This window comes from Balaenoptera physalus (genome assembly GCF_965194825.1).
Source record: "Balaenoptera physalus genome assembly, chromosome: 16".
In the NCBI taxonomy this organism is placed as follows: Eukaryota; Metazoa; Chordata; class Mammalia; order Artiodactyla; family Balaenopteridae; genus Balaenoptera; species Balaenoptera physalus.
In genome coordinates, this window is record NC_138898.1 from 14,348,072 (window position 1) to 14,375,128 (window position 27,057).

A 27,057-nucleotide genomic window follows, 5' to 3' on the forward strand; every position below is an offset into this window, starting at 1 on the left:
GAAAGGGGTGGGAGAGGAGGGGAAATGGCTGGAGGGAGGATGGGGAAGAGGCAGATCAGCAAGCAGATATTGACAATGCAGTTTCCACTGTGGCCTCTTATCAATTTCTACTGATTAGACTTCAAGGACCCAGGTCCTTAACACTTAGTTACACAGTCATAGAAAACTAATACAAACACAAAGATCTTCACAATTTTTGCCCACTGCCATAAATGCTTTTTTTTTTTTTTTAGGAAGAGGATTATGAGGGTATTCTTAACTTACTAGTTGAATTTGAATTTCAAATGTATGCACGTGTGTGTGTGTGTGTGTGTGTGTGTGTGTGTAAAGGCACAAAGAATAGAATACACACAGATCGTCACTGAGATAAGCTCTGAAGAAAAGAGAATAAAAATATTACATAAATCATCACTTTTAGGTACAGGCTCATAGGTAAATTTTATCTTTGATGTTAAGTATTTTCCTTTTAAAAAATTTCCATAGTGTTGCAGTAACTTCTGCCTGTCCTCAAATCATTCCTTCTGCCATCTTGCCTTCTGTGTTAGTTTTCTAGGTCTGCAGTAACAAGGTACCACAAACTGGGTGGCTTAAACAACAGAAATTTATTGTCTCACAGTTCCGGAGGCTAGAAGTCTGAAATCAACTTGTCGGCAGGGTTGATTCCTCCTGAGCGAAGTGAAGGAGATTCGCCAAGCCCTTCTCCTAGCTTCTTGTAGCCTCGGGCGTTCCTTGGCTTGTAGGTTTCATTCCCTCTGTGTCTTCACATCGTCTTTTTTTATTGGAGTATAATTGCTTTATAATGTTGTGTTAGTTTCTGCTGTACAGTGAAGTGAATCAGCTATATGTATACATATATCCCCTCCCTCTTGGACCTCTCTCCCCCCCAGTCCCACCCATCTAGGTCATCACAGAGCACCGAGCTGAGCTCCCTGTTACACGTCTTTTCCTTGGATATTCTTGCTGTCACCCAATCCTCCAGTCCTGCTCTTTCCAAGCCATAAGCTGGACAAGCCATGCAATGCTCCCCACTGATAGATTTCCTTTCAGCATGAATTCTTGGATTAGAGAATGTTTGAATTTTACGTTTTCATACATTCAAAATATTTATATGGATTCACCAAAATAGGTGAAAGCTTTGTTGTGTTGGTTACGTTCTTCTGCTTGCTCCCCTATGAGATCCTGGACATATACTATAGAAGGCTTTCTCACATTTAAAATGTTCATTGGTTATACTCCCCAGTGTGTGTTCTGATGCTGAGTGGGAAAAACAGGAGGAAGAACAAGGGACTATACACCTCTGGTGTTCCTAAGAGAAGTTTAGGAGAAAGATAAGGATTTGGGAATCATTAGCATTTTGGTGGACACTTCATAGTCTGTAATCTTCGCTTCTCATCTATAGTCTTCGGTGAAATTCATATGCACGTTTTCTTTTTGTATTAATGGTTCCTAGCAATCAACCAAGCTGAGTAAGGACAACAGAGGCTCCTCTAAGGAGCCCTCCGTTGTGGGCGGTGGCCGCGGTGCCTTATGGGGAATGTAGTCCGGAAAAGCGTCGACCGCCCTTTGGAAAACCTGGGAAGGACGGTCCGGCGGCCTCTTCTGCGCATGTGGGGTCTCGGCTCTCTACGTGGGCGCGTTTACGTGTTCTCCTCTAGGCTTTTCCCGCGGAGGGTCCTGCAGCCGCCGGGGCGTGCCGTTCCGTGGTCACATGGGCCTGGTGAACTGGGAGCGAAGCGGGTGCACCCACAAGTTAAATGACTGGCGGGGAGCTCCGAGCCCTCGGGGGCTGGAGGGGAAGTGGCTGGGCGGAGCTGGCCTCGGTCCGCGGAAAGTGGGTGCGCGCTCTCCCCGTATCCCTCTCCAGAGAGGCCCGGAGCCGGGTTTCCCATGGTCCCGGAGGAGGGGAGCGAGGGCCGGGCTCCTGACCTGCAGGTCTCATGGCGGGCGCTCCCTGCAGCCCTTCATTGCCTGAAGAAGGTGCTCTGTGAAGGTGCAAGGTTTGTACATCCAAATGGCTAAAATCTGATCCCCAGAGTTCCGCTGAGGCGCTTGGATCTGCAGCCTGCTGGGCTGGGTTGAAGAATACTGGAGGACGTTAGGGAAGGGAAGGAATATTTATAGAAACAAATATGGTAATCATTATATTAGTTATTTTATACTAAGCATTTATTAGAAGAAAGATGTGAGCTTCAGTTGAAGAGAATGGCCAGGGTGTAGATATGACTGGAAAAGATTTCAGGGGGCTGGCGCTGGGGGGTGATGTCTGCAGCGCTGCATGAGGTTTTAAGAGCATGATGTTTGTGTCCAGACCAGGTGCTGCCACAGAACAGCACTGCATCCCAGGGCATGTTATTTCATCCTGTTTGCTCATCTGTAAAATGAGCCTAGGAATAATATTTGCCCCATAGGGTTGTTCTGAAGTAAAAAGCAAGCCCAGAATATAATACACCCTCGACACGTATCCCTTGCAATCAGTGTTACAAAGATTTCTAGATATCTCCCTCAATCCTCCCAACCAGGCTGTGAAGTCGGCATTACTGCCCCCTGTCGGAGCACATTTTAAAACCTCATTTACAGAGAGCTAAAGTGATTTATTCTCTGGTGAATGAGTTGATTTTAAAATGAAGTCTATTTTACTCCCAGTCTCATGATCTTTGTAATATGCATTCCCCTCTGCCTACACCCATTGGGTTTTTTCTGGCGTGATGACTTGCCTTCTGTGTGCCCTAGAAAGCAGTTATACTATGTATTTTGATAATCAAACCATTGGACCTATTTTCCTTAGGTCACAAGGTGTAATCGAGGCTTCTGGGCTCTTTCTGCCTCCTGCGGTATTGTCTCACTTCTCAGCGGCCTTGATTGGATTTTAGGAAAGGTCCAGCTCACCAGGCACTTGAACCTTGGGACCCCAAGCGCAGATTCCAGCTAATGGAAAAGTGGCTGCTACGCCCAGGTGGAAACAAAACCGTCCCAGTGAAGGAAAAAGCAGAAGCCTCCAAGGACAGAAATCACACCTGGAAGAACATGTTTCTGAACTGAAATCTCTCCCTAGGATTTTAAGGCCGAGACAGAATTCCTGAAAGGAGCATATTCAAGAGTTACTGGACCAGAATTTTCCTCTCCAGGGTGAGCAGAATCTGGGTGATCATACCATATTCAAAGACCATTGATTATTGTGGCTCAGAAAAGCCTCAGTTCAACTTTCAGAAGAAAGATGTGAGTTGCAATGGAAGGGGATGGGCAGGGTACAGATTTGTCAGGAAAAGACACTTCATTGGAGGATTGGTGAGGCTGTGAGTTGGAGGCAAGGGGTACCAGGCGTAGCTAAGGAGATTACTTTCTAAACACATACATGTCATTCCCTGCAATCTCCACTCTTTCTTTTTTTTTTTTTTTTTTAAGATTTTATTTTCATTTATTTATTTATTTTTGGCTGCACCGGGTCTTAGTTACGGCATGCATCCAGGATCTAGTTCCCCGACCAGGGATTGAACTCGGGCCCCCCTGCATTGGGAGCATGGAGTCTTACCCACTGGCCCACCTGGGAAGTGCCCTCCACTCTCTGATTGTTCTGAGTTGCTTGAACCACGTTTCTCACCTGCTCATGTCATTTCAACTCACTTGATGCAGTCTTGTGTCTGCTGCCACCACACTCATGAATCTGTTCTAGTAAATATTTTCAAATCCAGTGGGTATTTTCCAGTTCATGCTTTACTAAACTCTTTATTGCATTTGACAGTCTGACCACACCCTCCTTGAAATGCATCTCTGAGAATGTCTGTGACGCCACAGACAAAGATACACTTAGAGAGTTGTCGCTTTCCCCCCATCCCATTCTACCCCATTCCTGTCGCCCCCATTCTTTCCAACTATTCCCACCTGTCCCCTGAAGGTAACCAGTTTCTTTGGTTTCTGGTCTACCCTTTCTGTATTTCCTTTTGTACACATAAGCAGATACGTGTGTATTTTCTTACATCCCCTTTCTTACATAAAAGGTAGCATACTATAGATACTCTTTCTCACGTACCAATATAGCCTGGGAATCACTCCATATTGGTCCATAGAGATCTGCCCTGTTATTTATGCCTTCTAATATTGCTTTTGGTCACCACTCTCTCTTCTGAGCTTCAGAACCATATATCCAACTGCCCACTGGACATCTCCACTTGTATCCTTCACAGACTCGAGCATGGCATCTGAAACAGCAATGCATCAGTTTCCTATGCTCGATTCTTTTTTTGCTTTTGTCTTGTATTCCTAATCTCAGCATATGATGCTCCCAAAATAATCTGGAACAAAATAATCTGCACATTATATCTCCCATGCACAACCAATTAGTGGCCAAATCCTCTGGCTCCTCATCATGTAGGATTGATTCCCTCCTTCCCACCCCTACCAGAGCTACCTGTGGTCATGTCTCACCATGGCGTCCTAGTTTTCTTCCCCTCTAATTTGATCTTTAAGCCATTTCCCATTTTTCTAGAGTTGGGGACAGCAGACATTTTTTGTAAAGGACCAAATAATAACTACTTTTGGCTTTGCTGGCCCTCTGGTCTCTGTCAAATCAACTCAGCACAGCTGCTGTAGTGTGACAGCAGTACAGAATACGTGTAAACAAATGAGCATGGCCGGATTTGGGTCTTAGTGGGTTGGATTAGGCTCACAGGCTGTAGTGTGCCGACCCCTATGCTCTGGAGCATTGCTTCCAAAATGCAAATTTGATCACAAATCTTAACAGTCCTTGCTGACAAATATCTCTTTATGGATTTCCATGATCACAACAGTGGTCTCCAAAGTGGAGGATGGGGGCACCCCAGGGATCCACTGGACTTCTGTTCACCTCAGATTAAACGTATTCTTGCAGAGATTGGTTTCATTCAAGGACCTGACTGCAGACTTCACCCAGGAGGAGTGGCAGCAGCTGGACCGTGCTCAGAGGCTCCTGTAGAGGGATGTGGTGCTGGAGAACTACAGCAGCCGCATCTCAGTGGGTAAGTACAGCTTCCCTGTGTAACTGCCAAGAGATGTGTTTGCTCTGTGTTGCAAAAACATGTTGAATTTCATTATTTAGCCTTGAGTGTCAGGGGAGAGAGATGATTAAACCCTTTTAGGCAATGTTAGTGTCGTGCTTGTGCTCAGTGCCCTCCCTCCACCCTTCCCCTGAATGTTCTAGCTCTAATGACCTGTTGCTGGACATCTTCATCACACAGCTTTTGAAGCTGTCTTTCTTCATCCTTAAAGTCCCCAAAGTCCAAAGGGCTTGGTCCAAGTTCTGTATCATTTTAACAGGGTATCAATGTTAGCAAACCAGATGTGATCTTCAGACTGGAGCAAGGAGAAGAACCACGGACAGTAGAGGAATTCTCAAGTCAGAACTACTCAGGTGAGTGATAACTAAGCAGGTGGAAACCAGTGGAAATGAGAGTTCTGTGGTGGTTAGTGATCATAGTTGGCATCTTTGTAATGTTCCTCAGGAATCTCTTTTTATAGGCCCCAGACCTTGGGAAGTAATTGAGGAGAAATGACTGTCATGCTATAGATACTTAAAAACATTGTCCCCGAATAAATGTACTTCTTTGTTTTTTTTAATTTTTATTTATTTATTTGTTTGCTTGTTTATTTATGGTTGGCTGTGTTGGGTCTTCGTTGCTGCGTGCGGGCTTTCTCTACTTGCGGCGAGCAGGGGCTACTCTTCGTTACTGCGCATGGGCTTCTCATTGCAGTGACTTCTCTTGTTGCAGAGCACAGGCTCTAGGCATGTGGGCTTCAGTAGTTGTGGCGCACGGGCTCAGTAGTTTTGGCTCGCGGGCTCTAGAGCACAGGCTCAGTAGCTGTGGCACACGGGCTTAGTTGCTCTGCGGCATGTGGGATCTTCCTGGACCAGGGCTCGAACCCGTGTCCCCTGCATTGGCAGATGGATTCTTAACCACTGCACCATGAGGGAAGTCCTAAATGTACTTCTTTAATCGAAATTTGTAAAGATTTTTGCTGCTAAGTTATCCATCCCTGGTATACAGACCCTCTTTTAGCATACTCTGAACTTTAGTTCTGTGGCATTCTCTTTTGCCTTCCTGACCCCACCTTCCTTTAACATAGACTTGTTGTATATTCAGACATTCATAGGTCAGTCTTAAAAAAATAAATCTTGCTTGATTTACACAATCTATTTGCAAATCTAGTTGCATTCCACGTTTCTCTCCATCCTTTAACTGAGAGATCAGTTTCACTCTCCATGCTCAGTCCCACTGGGTGGGGACTAGGGTGAGACAACCAAGGTGCCTCAGATACAAAACTTAAGAAGACACTCACTTTTGGGGGGGGGGGTGCACGTGCCCTAGAGGTCACGCCTACCTCACCCTAGTTCCAGCCCTGCTCAGCCCACAATCTTTATTTCTATTCTTTGTATTTGTGCAAATTCTGAAGTTCCCATGTCGCTAGCAAAATTTGAGACTCACGCCTTCCTTCTTTGTCTCTTTGTAACTCTGACCATCTCTCTGAAGTCTCTGTCTCCTGGTCTCACTGTCTCTGAGTGCTTCTTTGAGTCTCATCTGTCTTATTCAATACTGTGTCAGACACACTTGCAGTATACTTTGTGCTTACTGTTCCTTGTGACTGTTTTTCTTTTTCCATGTCAGAGGTACTCGTATTCTTTGCTACTTTCCTCTTCCTTTCATCCTGTTAAACAGGCTGGTGTGGGTGGGCTGGCTTTTTTTCTATTTTTTGTTCTTTTCTTTCCCCCAGATCAGTAGGAGATGTTTGTATTTGACATTTCCTTAATCCTGAAGAGCTGGTCCGGTCCACCACAACAAGGCATTTGTAAGGAACTCTCATTTCATAGCAAGTGTGTCACGGATCACATGTTATTATTAATGGTACTCCTTCCTAGAAGCTGATGATGCCTTAAAGGAGGACAAGGAAATCCAAGGCAAACATTTGAGGCAAATTGTATTCTTCTGCAATAAAACACTGATTACAGAGAGAGCTACTGTATTTGGGAAAACATTTAATCTGGGCATGAATATTGTTCCCTCAAGAAAAACACCCTACAGATATCCATGTGGAAACAATTTGAAAACTAATTCAGAAGTAATCGTTGCAAAGAAAAGCTACTTTAAAAAGGTTCCTGATGAATACAGTAGATGTGGGAAAACGCACCTCGTTTCTAAGCAAGAGAAAAGTCGTTCTGGAATGAAACAATACAAATATAATCCAGTTAGGAAAGCCAGAAGTCAAAATGAAGATTTTATTCTGCACCAGAACATTCAGGCTTTGAAGCAACCTTTTGGCTATGACAAATGTGGGAAAACCTCTTCAAGAGTGCAGTCCTCTTCACATTAGAGGAGGATACATTCTGAAAGGAAACCAAATTAATGTAATGAATGTAGGAAAGCCTTTTCTAAGAAGTCCACCCTCATTGTACACCAGAGAATTCATACAGGGGAGAAACCCTATGTTCATAATGACTGTAGGAAAACTTTCCGTGTAAAGACAAACCTTACTAGACACCAAAGAATTCGTACTGGAGAGCGACCCTATGAATGCAGCGTATGTGGAAAAACCTTCACTGACAAATTGGCCCTCATCGTGCATCAGAAAATTCAGAGGGGAGAAATCCTATGAGTGTCATGAATGTGGGAAGACCTTTTTTTTGGAAGTCAGCCCTCACTGAACATTTCAGGTTACACATGGGAGAAACCTTACGAATGCAAAGAATGTGGGAACGCCTTCAACAAGAATCTTACCTCGCTATTCATCAGTGAACTCACAGAGGAGAGAAACCAAATGAATGTAAAGAATGTGGGAAAACCTTCTGTCATTCAGCCCTCAATGTGCATCAGAGATCTCACACAGGAGAGAAACCCTACGAATGAAATCAGTGTGGAAAAATTTTATGTATTAAAGCAGCCCTCACGGCACATTAGATAACTCATAGAGGAGAGAAATCTTACCTATGTAACAAATGTGGGAAATTTTTCTGCCATAAGTCAACACTCACTGTACATCACAGAACTCACACTGGAGAGAAACGCAGTGTGTTTAATAACTGTGGTAGAACATTCGCTGTGACGTCAAACCACAGTGAATATAAGAGAGTGCACACAAAGGGGAATCTTTATGAGTGCAACGGACGTGGACACGCCATCAACAAAAACTCACACATCAAGCATCAGAGAACTATATGGGGGAGACCATATGAATGTAGCGAGTGTGGGAGAACGTACTGCCGGAAGTCGGCCCTCACTTGCCATCAGAGGACACACACAGGATAGAGACCCTACGAGTGTAATGAATGTGGGAAAACCTTCCACCAGAAGTTCTCCTTCGTTGAACACCAGCGAACTCACACTGGGGAGAAGCCGTATGAATGTGCTGAACGTGGGAAATCCTCCTGCCATAAGTCAGGCTTCAGAGTACATCGGAGAATTCATATGTGAGAGAAACCCTAGGAATGTAACAAGTGTGGGGAAGCCTACCATCGGCTGTGGACTCTCACTGAACATCAGAAAATACACACAGGGAGAAACCCTATGAGTGTCACGGATGCGAGAAAACATTTTGCCACAAATCAAACTTCTTGCTACATCAGAAAACTCATAAGGAATGAATTCCAAGAAAGCGGTGATCAACAAAGGAACAAATCAGGTAATTTACACAATGCTAAAACTCTGTGGATAGGCATCGAGGAGTGAAATTGTATAAACACAATTAATGTGAGAAAACTTTTAGCCATAAATCAAACCTCATTATCACATTAGAAAACTCACACAGGAGAGAAATAGAGCGTGTTTAATAAATGTGTTGTAACATTCACTGGGCACCATGAAAACGTTCAACAATTCAAACATTATGCCACGTGTGCCTCCCTTTTAAAATAATGAAAGAGATGATGTTTAAGTTAATCTGTTCCTTTCCACATTGTTGTGTGACAGTATGAGGTTTGAGGATCTAACCTTATTTCATTCCACATCAAAACCAACTGTTCTTATGATAATTTAGTAGCTTATAATTTCCTAATTTATGGTGCTTTAAATTCTCAGATTGCACAGGTTGGGTTTTGTGTTCTAACTCTGTCTCCATAGCCTTCTAGTAACGGACCCAAATCCCTTCATCTGCAGAGGTGGTAATAAGGGGACTAACCATGGTATTCCGTCCTCCTGGTTCCACATCCTGCCTGCATGATAGAGCCTCCATAAAAACCCCAACAGTATGGGGTTTGGAGAGCTTCCAGGTGGAGGTGCTGGGAGAGTGGCTTCCCCAGGAGCTCCATGCCCCTTCCCACATATGTTGCCCTACGCATGTCTTCCATCTAAATGTTCACCTGTATCCTTTATCATATCCTTTTATAATAAACTGGTAAACAGCAAGTAAACTGTTCACCTGAGTTCTGTGAGTTGCTCTAGCAAGTTAATCAAACTCTAGGAGAGGGTCATGGGAACCTCTGATTTATAGCCAACCTGTCAGAAGCACAGGTGACAACCTGGACTTGGGATTTGAAGTTGGGGTTGAGGGGCAGTCTTGTGGGACTTGTACCCTTACCCTGTGGGATCTGACACTATCCCCAGGTGGGTATAGTCAGAAATGAATTAAATTATAAGACACTCAACCAGTATCACAGAATTGCTTCGTGTGGGAAAAAAAACCACACATCTGGTGTCACAAGTGTGAATGTAGTGGTAGTGTGGGATAAAGGAGAAACACAGGAGAACTGAGTTTTTCCTGCACACAAGGGTTAAGACTTCAGTGTATCTTTTGGAGCGACTCACATCAACCTACAACACCCTGTTGGATTCCGTCCTCAAATGTGTGACAGTGAATTTAAATAAGGAATTAATTATTAAAAGCAAAAAAAGGAAGTTGTACACACTATGTTAGTGTTTAGATGACATTTTAAGCCTCTATATAAGCATTTCTAGCTTCTCTCTCCACTTATCATACCAATAACTCTTATTATTTGCTTAAACAGTGGAAATATGTGTTTTAATATTAAAAATCCAATAGGAAATTAAGATTTTTCAGCTGAAACTTGCCAATGAGAATGTCTTGAATGGCCTAACTTTTGCATAATGGCTATTCTTTTATCCTTTTTATTTTCATATAATTAGAGACTTTTGGCTTATAATTAGTGATAGTTCACAGGAAACATGGCAACAGATATAAAAAGAATATGTTAGACATTTCTTATTGGAATCTAGGTTTCTATTGAGTCTGGTGTTAGCAAATTTGGAATACTAGACTTTTCAGTACAAGCTGTTCTGTTCTCTTAAGCTTCTTTCTTTTCTCCTTATAGTATAGCCTTTACAGCTAGGGGCCATGTTGGAAATTCTTAATTTTTTTTTTTAATTTATTTATTTATTTTTGGCTGTGTTGGGTCTTCGTTTCTGTGCGAGGGCTTTCTCTAGTTGGGGCGAGCGGGGGCCACTCTTCATCACGGTGCACGGGCCTCTCACTGTCACGGCCTCTCTTGTTGCGGAGCACAGGCTCCAGACGTGCAGGCTCAGTAGTTGTGGCTCACGGGCCCAGTTGCTCCACGGCATGTGGGATCTTCCCAGACCAGGGCTCGAACCCGTGTCCCCTGCATTGGCAGACAGATTCTCACCCACTGCACCACCAGGGAAGCCTCCTTAATGTTTTTAAGCACATAAAATAATTCCTGTTAAATTTGACTCTAAACCAGAATTTTAAAGACCAAAATTAGGAGTAATTGCCAAATTTCCCCCTCCTTATCCCAATAACCATTTTACATTTTTATAATTGTATTTATAACATTTATTTTGTACTCATTTTAAAACTTATTTCAGTTGCATTTTCAGCTCATATATAACTTAACAGACACATTATAGTTTTATAAGTTATTTACAAAAAGTGAACTTATGTACACACCTTTTCTTAGAGATAAAAAGCACATAAGGAACGATCATGAGACGAGGGGCCACGTCTGGGGATTACAACAATTTAGCTCTGTGGCAGCCACTATTATACTCTAATATCTGGGAAAGCAGAGGTCAGAAAGATGAGAAAATGACCCTCGAAGAAACAGTGTTGTCTTTCCATCACTTTCTATGGATTGAGGCCAGTCCTAAAGAGACTTGTTACACTACGCCCATCCCACTTGGCTGAACAGGGTTAAGCTGCCACCAATGATTATGGGAACCAATTCAGGAAAGTAGATTTCTGACACAAGGCCTGATTGTATCCAGCATTACACACCAGTATTAGCATGCACTAGAAAACTTATGATTTAGTCATCAGGGAATACAGGAAATCAACTTATTACAGATAACACTATGAGTAATAAATTCTCCAGGTCCTGAATCTAAGTCCTAGAATTGTTGCAATCTCTCCATCTCCTCTTGGTTCTCCAGATACATCCAAGAGTGGTGCCAGCTATTTGGGGAGGCTGGGTGTCTCCGAGTTGTTTTCATTTAGAACAGGAGCAGAGACCATCTTCTCACCACTGACCCACAACCTTTGGATTTCTCATGTCTACCCTCTTAACTCTTTATCCTTTAGTTTTTTAAATAGTGACCCACTTTTTGTTTTTCATTGTTCACTGGCAAAGTTTCTTCTTCTCTGAAGTTTTAATTCCAAAGAGATGGCTTTTGTTTTCCTTACTTACACTTAGATTAGGGTTTCATCCTCTCCATACAAAAGTTTACACTTTTAGAGAGCTACCTCTATTAAAAATATGATTTTATTCACCCAGTGAAAATAGATTATGAACAAACAGCAAAATGAATCTGTTCTTTTTACTACACCCTTTGAGCTGCCTCTTAGCCTACTTCCCATCATAGGAACTGCCTCATTCAGTTTCACGTTTTGCTTGAGCATGTTTAACTATTTTTGCTCAAAGATTTGAGTCAATTATAATATAGAAAGTACATCTCTGATCACATCTTCCCGTTTCTTCAACATGTATTTAAATTTCTAAAATATTCCATACAGGATGAATTCATGCGGAAGAATAGGCTTTGGCTAAAACCCTTTCCACATTGATCTCTTTGGTTTAGATTTTTGATTTCTAGTAAAAGGTAAGTGATTTCTAAGTGCCTTCCTGCATCTTCTATAGTCTTAGGGTTTCTTTTTATCATGAGTTTTCAGATGTCGAGAAAGTTTAGAGTTTAGACTGAAAGCTTTTCCACATTGATTACATACGAAGGGTTTCTCTCCAGTATGGATTTTCATATGCTTACTAAGGTTTGAACTATGGTTAAAAAGCTTTTGACACTCACTACATTTATAGGGTTTCTCTTTAGTATGAATTTTTTTATGTCGGTTAAGGTCAGAGTAATAGCGAAAGGTATTTTCACATCCATCGCATGTAAAGGGCCTTTCTTCAGAATGAATTTTCTGGTGTTTAATAACATTTGACTGATGTTTAAAGGTTTTTTCACAAACATTACATTTGTAGGGTCTCTCTCCAGTATGAGTTCTTCGGTGTCGCGTTAGATCTGAGAAACGGACAAAGGTCTTTTTACAGTCATCACAGATGTAAAGTTTCTCCCCAGTGTGGATTTGTTGATGACGATTAAGATCTATGAGCTGGGTAAAGGTCTTCTCACATTCATTACATGAAAAGGGCTTCTCTCCAGTATGAATTTTCTGATGTTTGTTAAGATTCGATTGGCTTTTAAAGGATTTTTCACAATCATTACATTTGTAGGGTCTCTCTCCAGTATGAACTCTTTGATGTAAGAGAAACTGTGAATATGGATTGAAGTCCTTTCTGCAGTGATTACATGTGTAGTATTTCTTTCTAGTATGAGTTTTTTGGTGTTGAATTTTTTCTGAGGAACTGTGAAAGGTTCTTCCACAAAATGTACAGACAAAGAGTTTCTTTTGTGGAGGAGTTCTTTGATGCTGAGTCAGATTTGATCTCTTGCCAGCATGAAATCTCTGATGTGTATTAAGGGATGAAAGAAACCTGAAGGCCCTCTGACACACATCACACTTGTGTGGTTTCAGTCCGCTGTGTGTGCTCTGATGTTGAATAAACTTTGAAGCTCTGTTAAAGGTTTTGCCACATTGGTTACATTCAAGGTGTTTATCCAGAATATAAATTCTTTGGACCGTTGTAAATGATGCGGGATGCCTAAAGTCCTTTGCATTTTCATCATATCTGTGGACTTTCTCTACCTTGTGAATTCTCTGGTGTTCAGTAAGTTGTGATCTATAGCTAAAAGCCATGCTGCAGTCACCACATTCATAACGCTGAACAAAAGTAGAAGGTTTTTGATATTTTGCATGGTGAGAGCTTTGCCTGAAGGTATTCATAGATTCATAAAGGGCATGATAATTCACCAGTGATGGTTGACATGCTAATGGGAAGACAGTATGAGAAAAATAAAATTAAATCCAGGCATCACAACAAATGAGATCACTAGTTAGTGGGGTAGCAGGGAGAGAAGGGTTCAGTGACTGAGGACTTTGGAGGGGTAGGAGGAGAAGTTGGAGTTTGTTAGGGGAGGAATGAGAGAGAAGTGTTCTCCAAGTACAAGGATAATTTAAGTGATCAACGTGTATCCAGTGAAAAATTTCTTTCAACTTGAAATACTTAACATTTGTAATTGAAAAATGACTCGTTGAAATTGTAATCACCAAAACAGAAAAGTTTAAAGACTCTAAAAAGAGCCACATGAAATTCTAAGCAAGGATTAAAGTTTTATTTTCACTAAGGTCCTTTAAAATCTCTCTCTATAGATACAGCAATTTGTGAAAGTGACTATACTTTAAATACTTTCCTTTGAACAACAAAACTGGGGATTTCTCTATGAGTAAATATTAACCTGGTTTATCAATTTTACTAATATTTAGTATTTTACTTTATGACAGGGTTATTATTGATTGGGCCAGTGCTCTACTTGGATATTTGAGTTCTGTTTATTTTTGTTATTGCCGAGAACACTAAGAACAATCATATATACACATCTTTGTTAATTTGTTGAAATGTATTCTAGGCATAGATTCTTAGAAATGAAAAGGAGTCCTATTTTTTTATGTATACACACACCACACTCAAGTAAGTTCTTATATTGCATGAGCACATCTTTACTTTCTAGTATCTTGATAACACTAGACTCTATCAAACTTATGACCCCACAGTTTGACAAAAAGATAATTTCTAACATTTATTTTTTTGGGTAATAAAGAAATCTAAATGAAAATGGGTTAATTGCTAGGAAATTTTTTTAATTAAAAAGGTTAATTAACAATGGAAAACTAGCATGTGTTTCTTTTACCCTCATCATTCTAGATCTTAAAATGCTACTGAAGTACTTAGAAAATGTATGGCTACAGAGAAATAGTTTAAATATATACATGACTAATACTGTCTAAAAGACATTGCAACATAAGATGAAATCAGGTGGTAATAAAAAAGAACAAAGTGAAAATTGATTTGAAGATATAATATTTAAATAAACCTAATAGTTCACATGTATAGAAAAATCGTATGGCCAAAGACAAAGTTACACAAAGACAACACAGTAACCTGGGAAACCTGGTTGGAGAACCCAGAGGAAAAAGGACTGAAGAAATGGAATATGTAACTCAAAAGTTAGAACAGTCAGGATTAAAAGAGAAGTATCACCATCCATTAATGTAAGTCCCATAAGGAAAAAAAATGTTAGAAGATTTGCCAACTTCAAATGGCTTAATATATGGGCAACTGGAATCTCTGAAAAAGATGAGAAAGGGAGATGGAAGGACCAGAAAGAAAAATATTTAAGGAAATAATGGCCAAAAAATTTCCAAACACAGTGAACACTATAACCTCACAGATCTAAGAAGCCCATCAAAGTCAAGCCTAGGAAACATGAAGAGAATCACAGCAAGGCATATCACAATCAAATTGCTCAAAGTTGGTAATAAAGAGAAAACTGTAAAATCAACCAGAGGGGGGAAAAATGCTGTACGTGAAGATAAGGATGACATCAGATTTCTCACTGGAATACTGCAAGCAAAAAAAAAAAAAAGGAAGATCTTTAATGTTTAAAAGAAAAAGAAAACAAAAACCTATCAACCAGAATTCTATGTCCAGCTAAACTCTTTCAAAAATGAAAGCAAAGGAGCTTCCCTGGTGGCACAGTGGTTAAGAATCCGCCTGCCAATGCAGGGGACATGGGTTTGATACCTGGTTCAGGAAGATCCCACATGCCATGGAGCAACTAAGCCCATGTGCCACAACTACTGAGCCTGTTCTCTAGAGCCCGTGAGCCACAACTACTGAGCCCATGCGCCACAACTACTGAAACCCGCGAGCCTAGAGCCCGTGCTCCGCAACAAGAGAAGCCACCACCATGAGAAGCCCATGCACCACAACGAAGAGATTCCCTGCTCACCGCAACCAGGAAAAAGCCCATGCACAGCAATGAAGACCCAATGCAGCCAAAAATAAATAAATAAAATAAATAAATAATAAAAATAAATTTAAAAAAATAATTTTAAAAAATGAAAGCAAAAAAAAATCAGACATACAAAATTTGGATTTAACCAAAGGAATAAAAAAAATCAATCATAACTACATGCTAAATATGTAAGTTTGTTTAATAATGATAAAGAGGTCAGTTAATCAGGAGCATTGTTTATGCACCTACAGAGCTTCAAAATACATGATGCAAAAAGAACGTCAAAGAGAAATAAATTCACAATTATAGTTGGAAATTTCAATACCCCACTCTCAATAATTGATTCAAGAGGTAAGCACAATATCAAATATAGTTGAACACAACTATCAATCAGCTTTCACCTTAAAATCTTAAAAGAGCAAATTAAACCAAAGTAAGAAAGGAAGTAATAAAAAAAAAATCAAAGCAGGAATCAATAAAATAGAGAACAAGAAATCAGTACAGAAAAAAACAATAAAACATAAAGCTGGTTCTTTAAGATCAGTAAAGTTGATAACCTAGCTAGACTGATGAGGAAGACAAAAGAGAGGACACAAAGTATCAATGTCAGGAATGAAAGAGGTGACGTAACTACAGATTCTCTAGCCATTAAGAGTAGTAAGGGTATATTATGAAGACATATATAGACAACTGATTTTTTTTTTTTTCACTAAGGTGCCAAAGGCAATGCAGTGTTTTCACTCTAGGTGAAAAGGAGTAATTAAAACTACAAGAAAGACATCCTCCAAATACAAACAAACTGGAAACAACCCAAATGCCTGTGAAAAGATGGATAAGCAAATTCTGTACATCTATACAATGGATTACTTTCAGCAGTATAAAAGAATTAACTACTGATATATACAATAGCGTGGGTGACTCAGAATAATTATGCTGAGTTAAAGAAGCCAGACAAATCAAAAACAAAAAGTGTGTACTGCACGATCCTATTAATATAAAACTCCAGAAAATGCAATTTAGAGTGACAGCAGATCAGTGGTCGCTTGGGGATGAGGGGACAGGAGGGAAGAGTGAGGAGGGGAGGATTGAAAGGGGACAAGGAAACCTCTGGGGATGATTACTGTGTTCACCATCTTGACTGTGGGACAGCTTCCCAGGTATATCTTTATGTCAGAACTTATCCAATTGTATACTGTAGATATGCACAGTTTAAGTCAATTATACCTTAATAAAATTTTATGAGACTGATGTACTGCCAGCTGTGCTAAGAGGGCAAACTATAAAACTGTTTTTGAAAACAAGAAATAACCTGATAATTTCCCAGAATTAAAGTGAAAAGACTGCAAATTGAAAAGCCCCATTGACCACCAAACAAGATAGAAAAGGAAAACCCAAACCAGGTAAAAATATCATGAGTTATAAGAACAACAGAAATGAAAATTCTAAAAGCTCCTAGAGAGAAGGTACAGATCACCAATAATGCTAAGAGTCAGATTGATGTGAAGCTTTTCAATGGTAGCGATTTGGCAAGAAGATAATGGAGTAATACTTTCACAGTGTTGGCTGAGGATCCTCAAAAATTTCAATTAGGACTGTCATATGATTCAGCAATCCCACTGCTGGGCATATATCCAAAAGAAATGACATGAGTATCTTGAAGAGATAAACACTCCCATGGTCATTGCAGCATTATTCACAAGAGCCAAGATACGGAAACAACCTAAGTGTCCATTGATAGATGAATGGGTAAATGTTGTATATATACAAAATGAAATATTATCCAGCCATAAAAAAGGATATCCTGCCATTGTGACAACATGGATGAACCTAGAGGACATTCTGCTAAGTGAAATAAGCCAGACAAAGGCAAATACTGTGTAATCACACTTGTATGTGGAATCTTTAAAAAGAAAAAAAAAAAAACGTTGAACTCATAGAAACAGAAGAACAATGATTGCCAGGGGCAGCTGTGGGTGGAAAAACTAGACGTTGGTCAAAGTGTGCAAATTTTAGTTTATAACATGAATAAATTCTGGGGCCCTAATGCATAGCATTGTGACTATAGTTAATAATGTATGCTTGAAATTTCATAATATGTACAAGATCTATGGGTTATACATAAAATAATCTAAAATACAGTCAAAACATTTGAGAAAAAAATAAATGTATTAATGAATGTAAAACCAACATCTGAATAGAAGGTAGAGCAATATTCATCAATGGGAAGAAGGATGGCAGTTCTTCCCGAATTAATCTGTGCATTCAATAGCATCCTAAAATAGCTGTATTTTTCATTTTTGAAACTCAAGTATTCTCAGAATTTATAAGAGAAGTACAGACTCTGAATAAATAGAGTTTTAATAAAAGAATCAAGGCAGAGATAGGCTCAATTTTAAAGTATTAAGTATAACGTAGAAGTATTGAGATACACTACAAATATCAATGGAAGAATCCATTCGTGGATGAGTAACTGATTTTGAACAAAAGGACCAATGGGAGTACCTCCCAAGTATCTGACCAGTTCAGCTATTCATACTCCTATCCCTTCAAAAATTTTAACCAGCACACCATTTAGTACCCTAAGACTGGAGGAACAAGGAAAGGAGTACAGGGGGAGGGATGAATGTGGGATAAAAATAAGATTTCTTTAGAAGCCCACGGGGGAGCTCCTCTCCTGTCACTTGAGGGGTCCAGCTTAGTCTGACCAGTTGGGATGTGAACTGTGATGGCCTCCACCTGCTTGTTGCTTGTCAATTACCTGGGCATGGAGCACTTGTCACCTCTCTCTCCACCATCCAGGGCTCCTTCCCTCGCCTCAAAGAGGCTGTCACTTCTGCCTTGTAAGTCCAGTGTCCTAAGAAAAATAAATGACCTTGACCATGCTGTGGTTATTACAGAATTTAGACCCATACTTTTGGTGATAATGAATCTCATATCACCTCAAAAATCTCTCAGGAACTGTTCTGTTTAAAAAAAAAAAAAAGCCATTTACATTTTTAACAGTTCCCCAGCTATTTCTTAGGCAGACACGAGCCTCAGCGGCATGGTTTTTAAGGAAGGTGTGATGGTTTGGAGAATATGAAGCTTCCGTCATCACGAAATGAAAATGCCTATCACCACCCAGCGCCAATACTTTACCGAGGAATATCAAGTTGAAATTCAGCCAAGCATTTTCAGGGACTTTGCAGATGGTCCCATGGAAGGAAAAATTCTACCCTGGGCAGTTTTAAACTAACAAAGAAAGCTCTCCTTACCCAAAAACACAAGGTGATCACAGGTATCCAGCATCACATCCCGGTACAATTCTCTGTCTTCAGGGCTCAGATGAGCCCACTGGTCCGGAGAAAAGACCACAGCCACGTCTCTAAACTTCACTGACTCCTGAAATAACAATTTATTCTTTATAGGTGTACATGCTTTCATGTGGCCCTTGGTACATATCTTTCAAGTTGTCCGTAATAGGGAGGCAGGCAGACTATAAGGAATGAATACATACATACACACACGCACACACACATATACACAATGGAAACTGTAAGAAATAAACTTTGTCCTTGTAGAGTCTGGAAGGCAAAATTACCTATCCTCATGAAAAAGTAACAGCTAAAGAAACATACATTTTGTGTATGTGTTTGGCTGAGGAGTCAACGGAGTGAAGCTACCATCTGCAGGATTGTGACTGCCGGCCTCTAATCAGACTCCCAGCCAGGTGGAATAATAAGGACACTCCTCCTGCCCGACCATTGGACTGGGACATCGTTCTCTTCCTGCCTTCAGACTTAAACTGAAACACCACTCAAGTCTCAAGCCTGCCAGACTTCAGACTGGAACTTACACCAGCCTTTCAGACTTGGACTAGAACAAAACCATCGGCTTTCCTGATCTCCAGCTTGTTGACTGCAGATCTTGGTACTTCTCAGCCTTCATAATTACATTATTCTCAGCCTTATAATTAGTCATTATATCTATATCTATATAATATACCAATATCTATCTATATATCTATATGGATGGATATATCCTGTTGGTTCTGTTTCTCCAGAGAACCCTGATTAATACAATCACTTGTTCAATGCCATACAGTGTGGATTGATAGAGATTATATGGGCTTGAGGCATCAAGGGAGACCTTCAAAAATGAAATCAGTTTGAACTGTACTTTATATGAAAGGACAGACACCTTTGGTTCTAGCCATGATGGAACAGTTGCTCTGAATTACCCTCTCACTGTGAAAGGGCGGAAAAAGGTAGATAAATATACAACCACTACTTTTACACCCTGGAAAGCAACCTATTCAGGGTTTTGATCCTTGACAGAGGAAAAGCGCGTCATCCTGGCATTCTCTTTGATGGCATTTCTAGAGCCACAGTGCAGGGACATAGAACCCAAGTAGAAAGCAGTGACCTTGCTGGATGTAGGGATTGGGCATCGGAGTTTGGAGCTTCCAACATAGCTGGCATTTGGAGGGCAGGGTGCTACACAGGGAGCCTTAAACGCTTGTATGAAAATTTCCCTTGGGTCCTTGGCTGTCATTGGAATTGTGCCTACACGGGGCCAGGCTTGAAGAACAGCTACTGGGATACTGAGTCAGACAGAAGTTTTGAAGGTCATGCAGTGCTGGTAAGAAAGTGGGATTCCAGCCAGAGTGGAGAATGGGGTGATGGGGCATTTTGTTGAGGCCATGCACCTGGAGTTCTATACCCAGTGAAGATATCCTTTAAAAACTAAGGCAGATATAAACATATCAATTTGGACTTGAAAATTGAATGACCAATGACCATAACAGAAATGGAAAACTTCTCTACCAGAAGAAATGTCTTGTTAATTTTTCTTGTATCAGTCTGTTATGGATTCATAGTGGTCCCCGAAAAAAGATACATGGAAGTCCTAACCCCCAGGACCTAAGAATGTGACCTTGCTTGAAAATAGGGTTTTTACAGAAGTAATCAGGTTAAAATGAGATACAAATGGGCCTTAATCTAATGGTTCAGGAAAGGGAAATCTGGATACAGAGGCTGACATGCACTGAGGGACAACTTTGTGAAGAGACACGGGGAGAACACAACGCGAGGATAAAGGCAGAGACCAGGGTAATGCACCCACAAGCCAAGGAACGCCAAGGACTGCCAGCAACCACCAGAAGCCAGGGGAGAGGCCTGCAACAGATACTCCCTTACTTACAGCCCCGAACAGCCAAATGTTATTAGGCCTGTAAATTGGTATTTAGGAAGGAACTCAGAAGTAAGTGATTCACCTGTGATGTCACCTTTAGAAATGAAAGATCCATTTTTCTCCTCTTCGTCCTTCTGTTCTCAGGGCAAAACAGGCTCCAGTGAGCTCACACCTTAAAACTGAGGGCAGAAGTATGTGAGATCAAGCACCCATGTCCCCCATCCCCACCCCAAATCACTACCACCTCAACCACATACACAGAGGAAACCAGGAACGCACGACAGCCTCCCAACCTGGGCCTGAAGTTTCCCCTCTTCTCCTGGGCCCTACAAGGAGCCCACACACGATGCTGCAGTAGCTGGGATTTCAGGTATATTGGGCCTGTCCCCACGTGCCAAAGTGTGCCGCTCTATTTCCCAGATCTGCAGTGAACAAAACTTCCTCTGCCTTGCAGTGAAACAGGGCGTGAACTCACCCTCTCAGAGAGGTCAGCCCCAGCACAGCCAGCAAGCCTGGCACACACCTGAGCCTGCTTATATAGAGTCCAGACCATCACACCCAGGATCTTCTCATTTCCCAATCAAGGCCAGTCACTGCCTACAGGACTGGGATACTGAGTCAAAGAGAAGTTTTGAAGGTCACACAGTGCTGGTAAGAAAGTGGGATTCCAGCCAGAGTGGAGAATGGGGTGATGGGGTGTTTGGTTGAGGCCATGCACCTGGAGTTCTATACCCAGTGAAGATACCCTTTAAAAATGAAGGCAGATATAAACATATCAATTTGGACTTGAAAATTGAAGTCATGAAGTCATTGGTCATGACCATAACAGAAATGGAAAACTTCTGGTCCTGAGTGTATTGGAAACAGGAAGGATTAAGCGATGTAGGATGGTCTGGTCAAGGTTTAGGGTGGAAATTCCCCAGTGGTCGTATTCATGCCTGCTGTGTACCCCAATCATGATGTCATATTACACACACTCCACTTGATACTCTTCCCACTTGGATCTTTGAGATGAGGGGGGTCTCATGTGGTGCCCCTCCCCCACATGAGGCAGCTGCCCGGAGGAGGAGAGGCAGTTACCTGCATTTGGTAGGGAAATGGTGTCAAATAGCACCTCCACTTTCCCATGGCCCATCAGTGACATGGAGGAATCCAGCATGTGCTGCTTGCCCCACGCAGGGGCTGGGAACGATGGAAGGGTGTGGTACACAGAATAATGACCATCACCACCCCCAACAGGGCCACATCCTGATTCCCAGAACCTGTGAATATGTTACCTTACATGGCAGAAGGGACTTTGCAGGTGTGAGTAAGCTAAGGATCCTGAGATGGGGAGAGTATTCTGGAATATCCAGGTGGTCCAGATAGAATCAAAAGGGCCCCTATAAAAAGGAGGCAGGAAGGTCAGGTGATGAAGCCAAGAGCCCAGGAATGGTAAGCAGCCTCTGGAAGCTGAAAAAGGAAAGGAAACGGATCCTCCCTGGAGCCATCCAGAGGGATACAGTCTTGCCAATACCTTGGTTTTTTCACCTATTTCAGACCCATTTCAGACTTCTGACCTCCAGACTGTAAGATAACAGATTAGTGTTGTTTTAAGGCCCTTATGTTTGTGGGGGGTTGTGATAGCAGCAGGGGAAACATGCAGAGGGCCAGAGACTGAGAATGGCCTAGGTTGGGATGAGGCGGGCATAGAGGGTGGATTCATGGACCAGAGGCCGTGAAGGGGGATGTCAGGTTCAGATGCTCACTCCCTCTAAAAGCCAGGGGGACCAAACGCTGCAGCAGGACAGAAGCCAAAACCGAAGCCCAAGCAGGGTGAGATGCCCCAGGCAGAGACCTGCTGGACCTGGACACTGAATCTGCCAGCACCTTGATCTTGGACTTTCCAGCCTCCAGAACTGGGAGAAATGTTTGTTGTTTATAAGCCACTGAGTCTATGACATTTTGTTCTAGTAGCCCGATCAGACAGCACCCAGCCCTGAGACATCTGCCTGCTCCTTCACTTGTTTGGCCTTCATGCAGGGAACACTTAATTCAGAGGCACAATAGGAGGAAAGGGAAAGAGCACATGTGGGGAGAGGATGTGCCTGAGAGCATCTCTAAAATCAGAACCTCATTTCGCAATCAACTGTCAACTTCAGAAGAGTCTGTTTTAAGAACGAAGGTGTGCAATTACCTTAGAGCGGTATAAATACATGTTTCCTGCCATCATTTGTGGCTGAGCAAATAGAGTTGGATTATACGGAAAGTAAAGACAGTGACATTTTGCATCTATTGTGGCCATTTTAGCCGGCTGCAGGAAGATACTGAGAACCTAGCAGGTGCTAAGCCCTTCCATACTCGTGACCTCATTTCCTGACAGTCTCCCTCTAAGGAAATCATCATTCTTATTTTGGAGACAAAGAAAGGGAGGATTCAAGATATAAGCGATTTGCCCAAGGTCACATAGCACTGAGGGGCAGCACAGGGCTTCACCCGCTGATCTGTCCGACTCTAAAAGACTGGGCTCAGGACTTCCCTGGCGGTCTAGTGGTTAAGACTCCTCGCTTCCACTGCAGGGGACGTGGGTTCGATCCCTGGTGGGGGACCTAAGATCCCTCGTGCTGTGTAGTGTGGCTAAAAAATAGGAAAAAAAAATTATTTTTTTAATTAAAAAAATAAAAGACTGTGCTCTTTGGCACTCCCCTCAAGGGCATAATCCTGGGCAAAGTTCACATTTCTAAGGCTGTCCCTTCCTCACCTGGCCACATTTTTTCTTAGCCAGGCTCATCAACTCCCTGCACCCACTTATTTTTTATACTTCGTGCTGCACAGTTTTTAAAAATAGATGTTATTTTCTCTTCCAAGACTTCGCTCATGGAGCCAGGACTGTACCTTTTATCTTTCTATACAAAGCCTTTAGTTCTAGCATCTAGCACTTAATATGCCCAAAAAAAGGCGTTATTTTGAGAGTCTCTTACCACACATGCATTGTACTAGCATGAGTTATTTTATTTCAGCATCTTGAAATCCCACTGGTGTACGTACAATTGACTCATTTTAATGAGTAGAAAATCCAAACAGATTAGTTTTCTAAGATCACACGGCCAGTTGTAGTACTGATGGGATGTATCCCAAAGGTCTTTGAACCCAGGGCTGGAGATCTTGACAGTTGCCACCAAACTCTCCATCACTGTAATTATAGAGGCAGAAATCATGATAATCTGCTTAATATTAACAAGCTTTAGGGGTTTAGGTACCTAACCTTGATGTACCTCTGTTTTCTCATCTTTAAAATAAAGGTGTTGGGTTCTTTCACATTGTTTATCAGGAGCATGATACAAACATACCTGAGCTTCTGCAGGTATAACCTGAGACTGCACAAAAAAGTGAAGACCTTTTGAGTCTCTTATTTTTTATTTTTAATAATTGACAATTTATTCAGATATTTATAGATTCATATGTAGTTGTAAGAAATAAGAAAGAGATCCCATGTACCATTAAATCAGTTTTCCCGATTTAATCAATGGGAAGAGTGTACCTGTACCTGTACCTTCTCTCTAGGAGCTTTTAGAATTTTCATTTCTGTTGTTCTTATAACTCATGATATTTTTACCTGGTTAGGGTTTTCCTTTTCTATCTTGTTTGGTGGTCAATGGGGCTTTTCAATTTGCAGTCTTTTCACTTTAATTCTGGGAAATTATCAGGTTATTTCTTGTTTTTAAAAACAGTTTTATAGTTTGCCCTCTATAATCGTCACATGACGATTGGTGGCACGTTATATGCTTTTAAAAACTGCAGTGAAACAGAAATAACATGAATGCAAATACGTATTGCCAAGGACCTAGGGATCACATTCAAATGACTGGATGGCAAACTTTACATGTTAGCAAGATAAAAAGAAATTGCTTAATCTTTTTTTCCCCCTGTATTAAAATAATGAGTCTTAGATGACAAAGTAACAAGATCCAAGATACCTTAAATCAAAATATTTATGAAAAGTTCAATAATGTTTTAGAGCAAACAAAAAACAAAAAGGTGAAATTAAGGAGATCATGCGTATTCTAAATTTAATTTTTTCTGTTGGTTCGTGTTGGAGCGTGTCAGTGCTCCAGACACGCAGGCTCAGTAGTTGTGGCTCACGGGCCCAGTGGGATGCTCCGTGGCATGTGAGATCTTCCCAGACCAGGGCTCGAACCCGTGTCCCCTGCATTGGCAGGCGGATTCTCAACCACTGCGCCACCAGGGAAGCCCTTTACATTTGTTTTTTTACTCTTAGAAAACATCTATGATTTTTACCAAAAAAATAAAAAATCAATGCCTTGTATTCTTGTGTAAAGAGCATTTTATTTAAAAATATATTGTAAATTCCCCCATGTCAATACATCTCTGCATTATAATTTTTTTAATGGTTTCCTAATACCCCAACTTATGGGCTCCTACAAGCTCATTTCTTTTCTTTCTTTCTTTTTTTTTTTTACATTTAGATTTTTGACAATGTGTTGCTGTTAACATAAACTTTAAGAAATGTACTTATACCTGTATCTTTGGACAATCATTTCCTTAGTTCATATTTCTAATAATAAAATCGCTCCATTAAAGTGCAGGCTTTTTTAAAATGTTGGTACAGAGTGGCCTCCAAATTGTTTTATAAATTACATTCCAAATAGAAATTTATGAGAATAAACATTTCCCCAAATTTATGCCCCCATGGATATCATTTTTCTTTATCATCTTTGCCGAGTGTAAAAACCAAAAAATGTATTTAAAAATTTGCATTTTTTATTTGTAGTCCATGGGCTGCTTTCACATATTTATCCCTCATTTGCATTTTCCCTTTTATTACTTTATCCTTCATATCCATAGATCATTTTTATGGTAGGGTGATCTTCTTATAAATGTGTAAGAGATAATTAAATAAAGTCAGTAAACCATTTCTTTCATATACTTAACAAATATATTTTCACCTAGGTTTTTTTTCTGAAAGTAAGGTTTTAAATTTTTCTACAGTAAAATTCAATAGTCATGGACTTCCCTGGTGGTGCAGTGGTTAAGAATCCGCCTGCCAAGGCAGGGGACATGGTTTCGAGCCCTGGTCTGGGAAGATCCCACATGCCACAGAGCAACTAAACCCGTGTGCCACAACTACTGAGGCCACACGCCACAACTACTGAAGCCCGCACGCCTAGAGCCCGTGTTCCGCAACAAGAGAAGCCACCGCAATGAGAAGCCCGCGCACCGCAACGAAGAGTAGCCACCCTGCTCACTGCAACTAGAGAAAGCCCGCGCGCGGCAACGAAGGCCCAACGCAGCCAAAAAGAAATTAATTAATTTTAAAAAATTCAATAGTCATTGCTTTTATGGTTTGACAGCCTGCCATCCCTACGCAGAGATTAAATGAGAAAATTCTTTCCTATTTTCTCTAGGTACTTGGTGGCTTAACTACTGAAATGTTAAATCAAGAATCCATATGAAATTTATGTGGTATAAAGGGTAAATTTATGTGGTTTAAAGGGTGAGAGAGATAATCTTCCCCTCTCCCCACACTGCCTCTAGTTTCCTAACATGATTTCTTGACTACCTCATTTCTCCCCTCCCCCCATGGTGCCCTACTTGGAAATTCCACCTTTATCATACTGTAAATTCTTATGAACTCTTGGGTACCTGTTCTTTAATGAGCCAGAGGCAGCTTTTTGAATATTATGTTAATATTATTCATATTCATATCTGATAGGAAATACAGGTATTCTGATTTTTTTTTAAAGTCCTGGCTGTTTTCCTAGGTTTTTTTTTTTTTTCTGTTCTTCCAGATGAAATTTAGATGTGTTCTGTAAAGTAAAATAAAATTAAAATTAAAGAAAGAAACCACATCACTCAACTTATTGAGATTTTGATTGGAATTTTGTTAAAGAATGTTGTCTTCCTATCTAGGAAGACAGTACATGTCTCCGTTCACATTTTAATGTCACACAGTAGAGTGTAATAGTTTCTTTTGTGTAAGTTCTGCCCAGTTCTTGTTAACCTAGTCCTAGATACTGACTGCTACTGTGACTGGAACTTATTTCCTAGTACTACTATTGGCATAAGAGAAACAATTGATATAAAAGTACGTTGACCTGCACATCATCTTAATCATGGAATCAAAGTTAATATTACCAAAAGTGGGACAAACTGACATCATGTGTATGAAACTGATCTGGTATAATTTACTGAGAAGAACGTAACATCCATTATGTTATGCCAAGAAATGTATAACCTGAATTTAATTGTGGGGAAACAGACAAATCCAAATGAAGGAACACTTCAAAACAAGTCTGTCCTCTTCAAAGTTACCAATGTCATAAAAGACAAAAAAGGCTGAGGAACTAGATGAAAGAGGTCTAAATGACATGACAACTGGATGTAAGGAATGACTGTGAATCAGATGCTAGATCAGAAAAAAAAAAGTTATAAAGGACATTATTGGTACAACGGGTGAAGTTTGAATATGGTCTACATATTTGATAATAGTATATCAGTGTTCACGTTCTTGAATTTGATTTGTGGTGGTTATGTAAAAGGA

The 27,057-nt window shown here is 40.8% G+C and overlaps 1 protein-coding gene and 1 long non-coding RNA gene across 3 annotated transcripts in view; one reads left to right on the forward strand and one right to left on the reverse strand.

Moving 5' to 3' along the window:
- Window positions 1–2: 2 nt before the first annotated feature.
- Window positions 3–27,057, forward strand: part of ZNF334 (zinc finger protein 334) — a 48,949-nt gene continuing 21,894 nt past the window's right edge. For both annotated transcript variants that reach the window (XM_082431395.1, XM_082431397.1), the window contains exons 1-4: window positions 3–1,997; window positions 2,786–3,126; window positions 4,865–4,991; window positions 5,290–5,383. In XM_082431395.1, the coding sequence (XP_082287521.1) occupies window positions 4,953–4,991; window positions 5,290–5,383 (133 nt within the window). In that variant the 5' untranslated portion in view covers window positions 3–1,997; window positions 2,786–3,126; window positions 4,865–4,952. The remainder of the gene's footprint in view (window positions 1,998–2,785; window positions 3,127–4,864; window positions 4,992–5,289; window positions 5,384–27,057) is intronic.
- Window positions 10,329–27,057, reverse strand: part of LOC309645800 — a 141,586-nt gene continuing 124,857 nt past the window's right edge. The window contains exon 2 of the long non-coding RNA XR_014255069.1: window positions 10,329–10,542. This is a non-coding gene — a long non-coding RNA (uncharacterized lncRNA). The remainder of the gene's footprint in view (window positions 10,543–27,057) is intronic.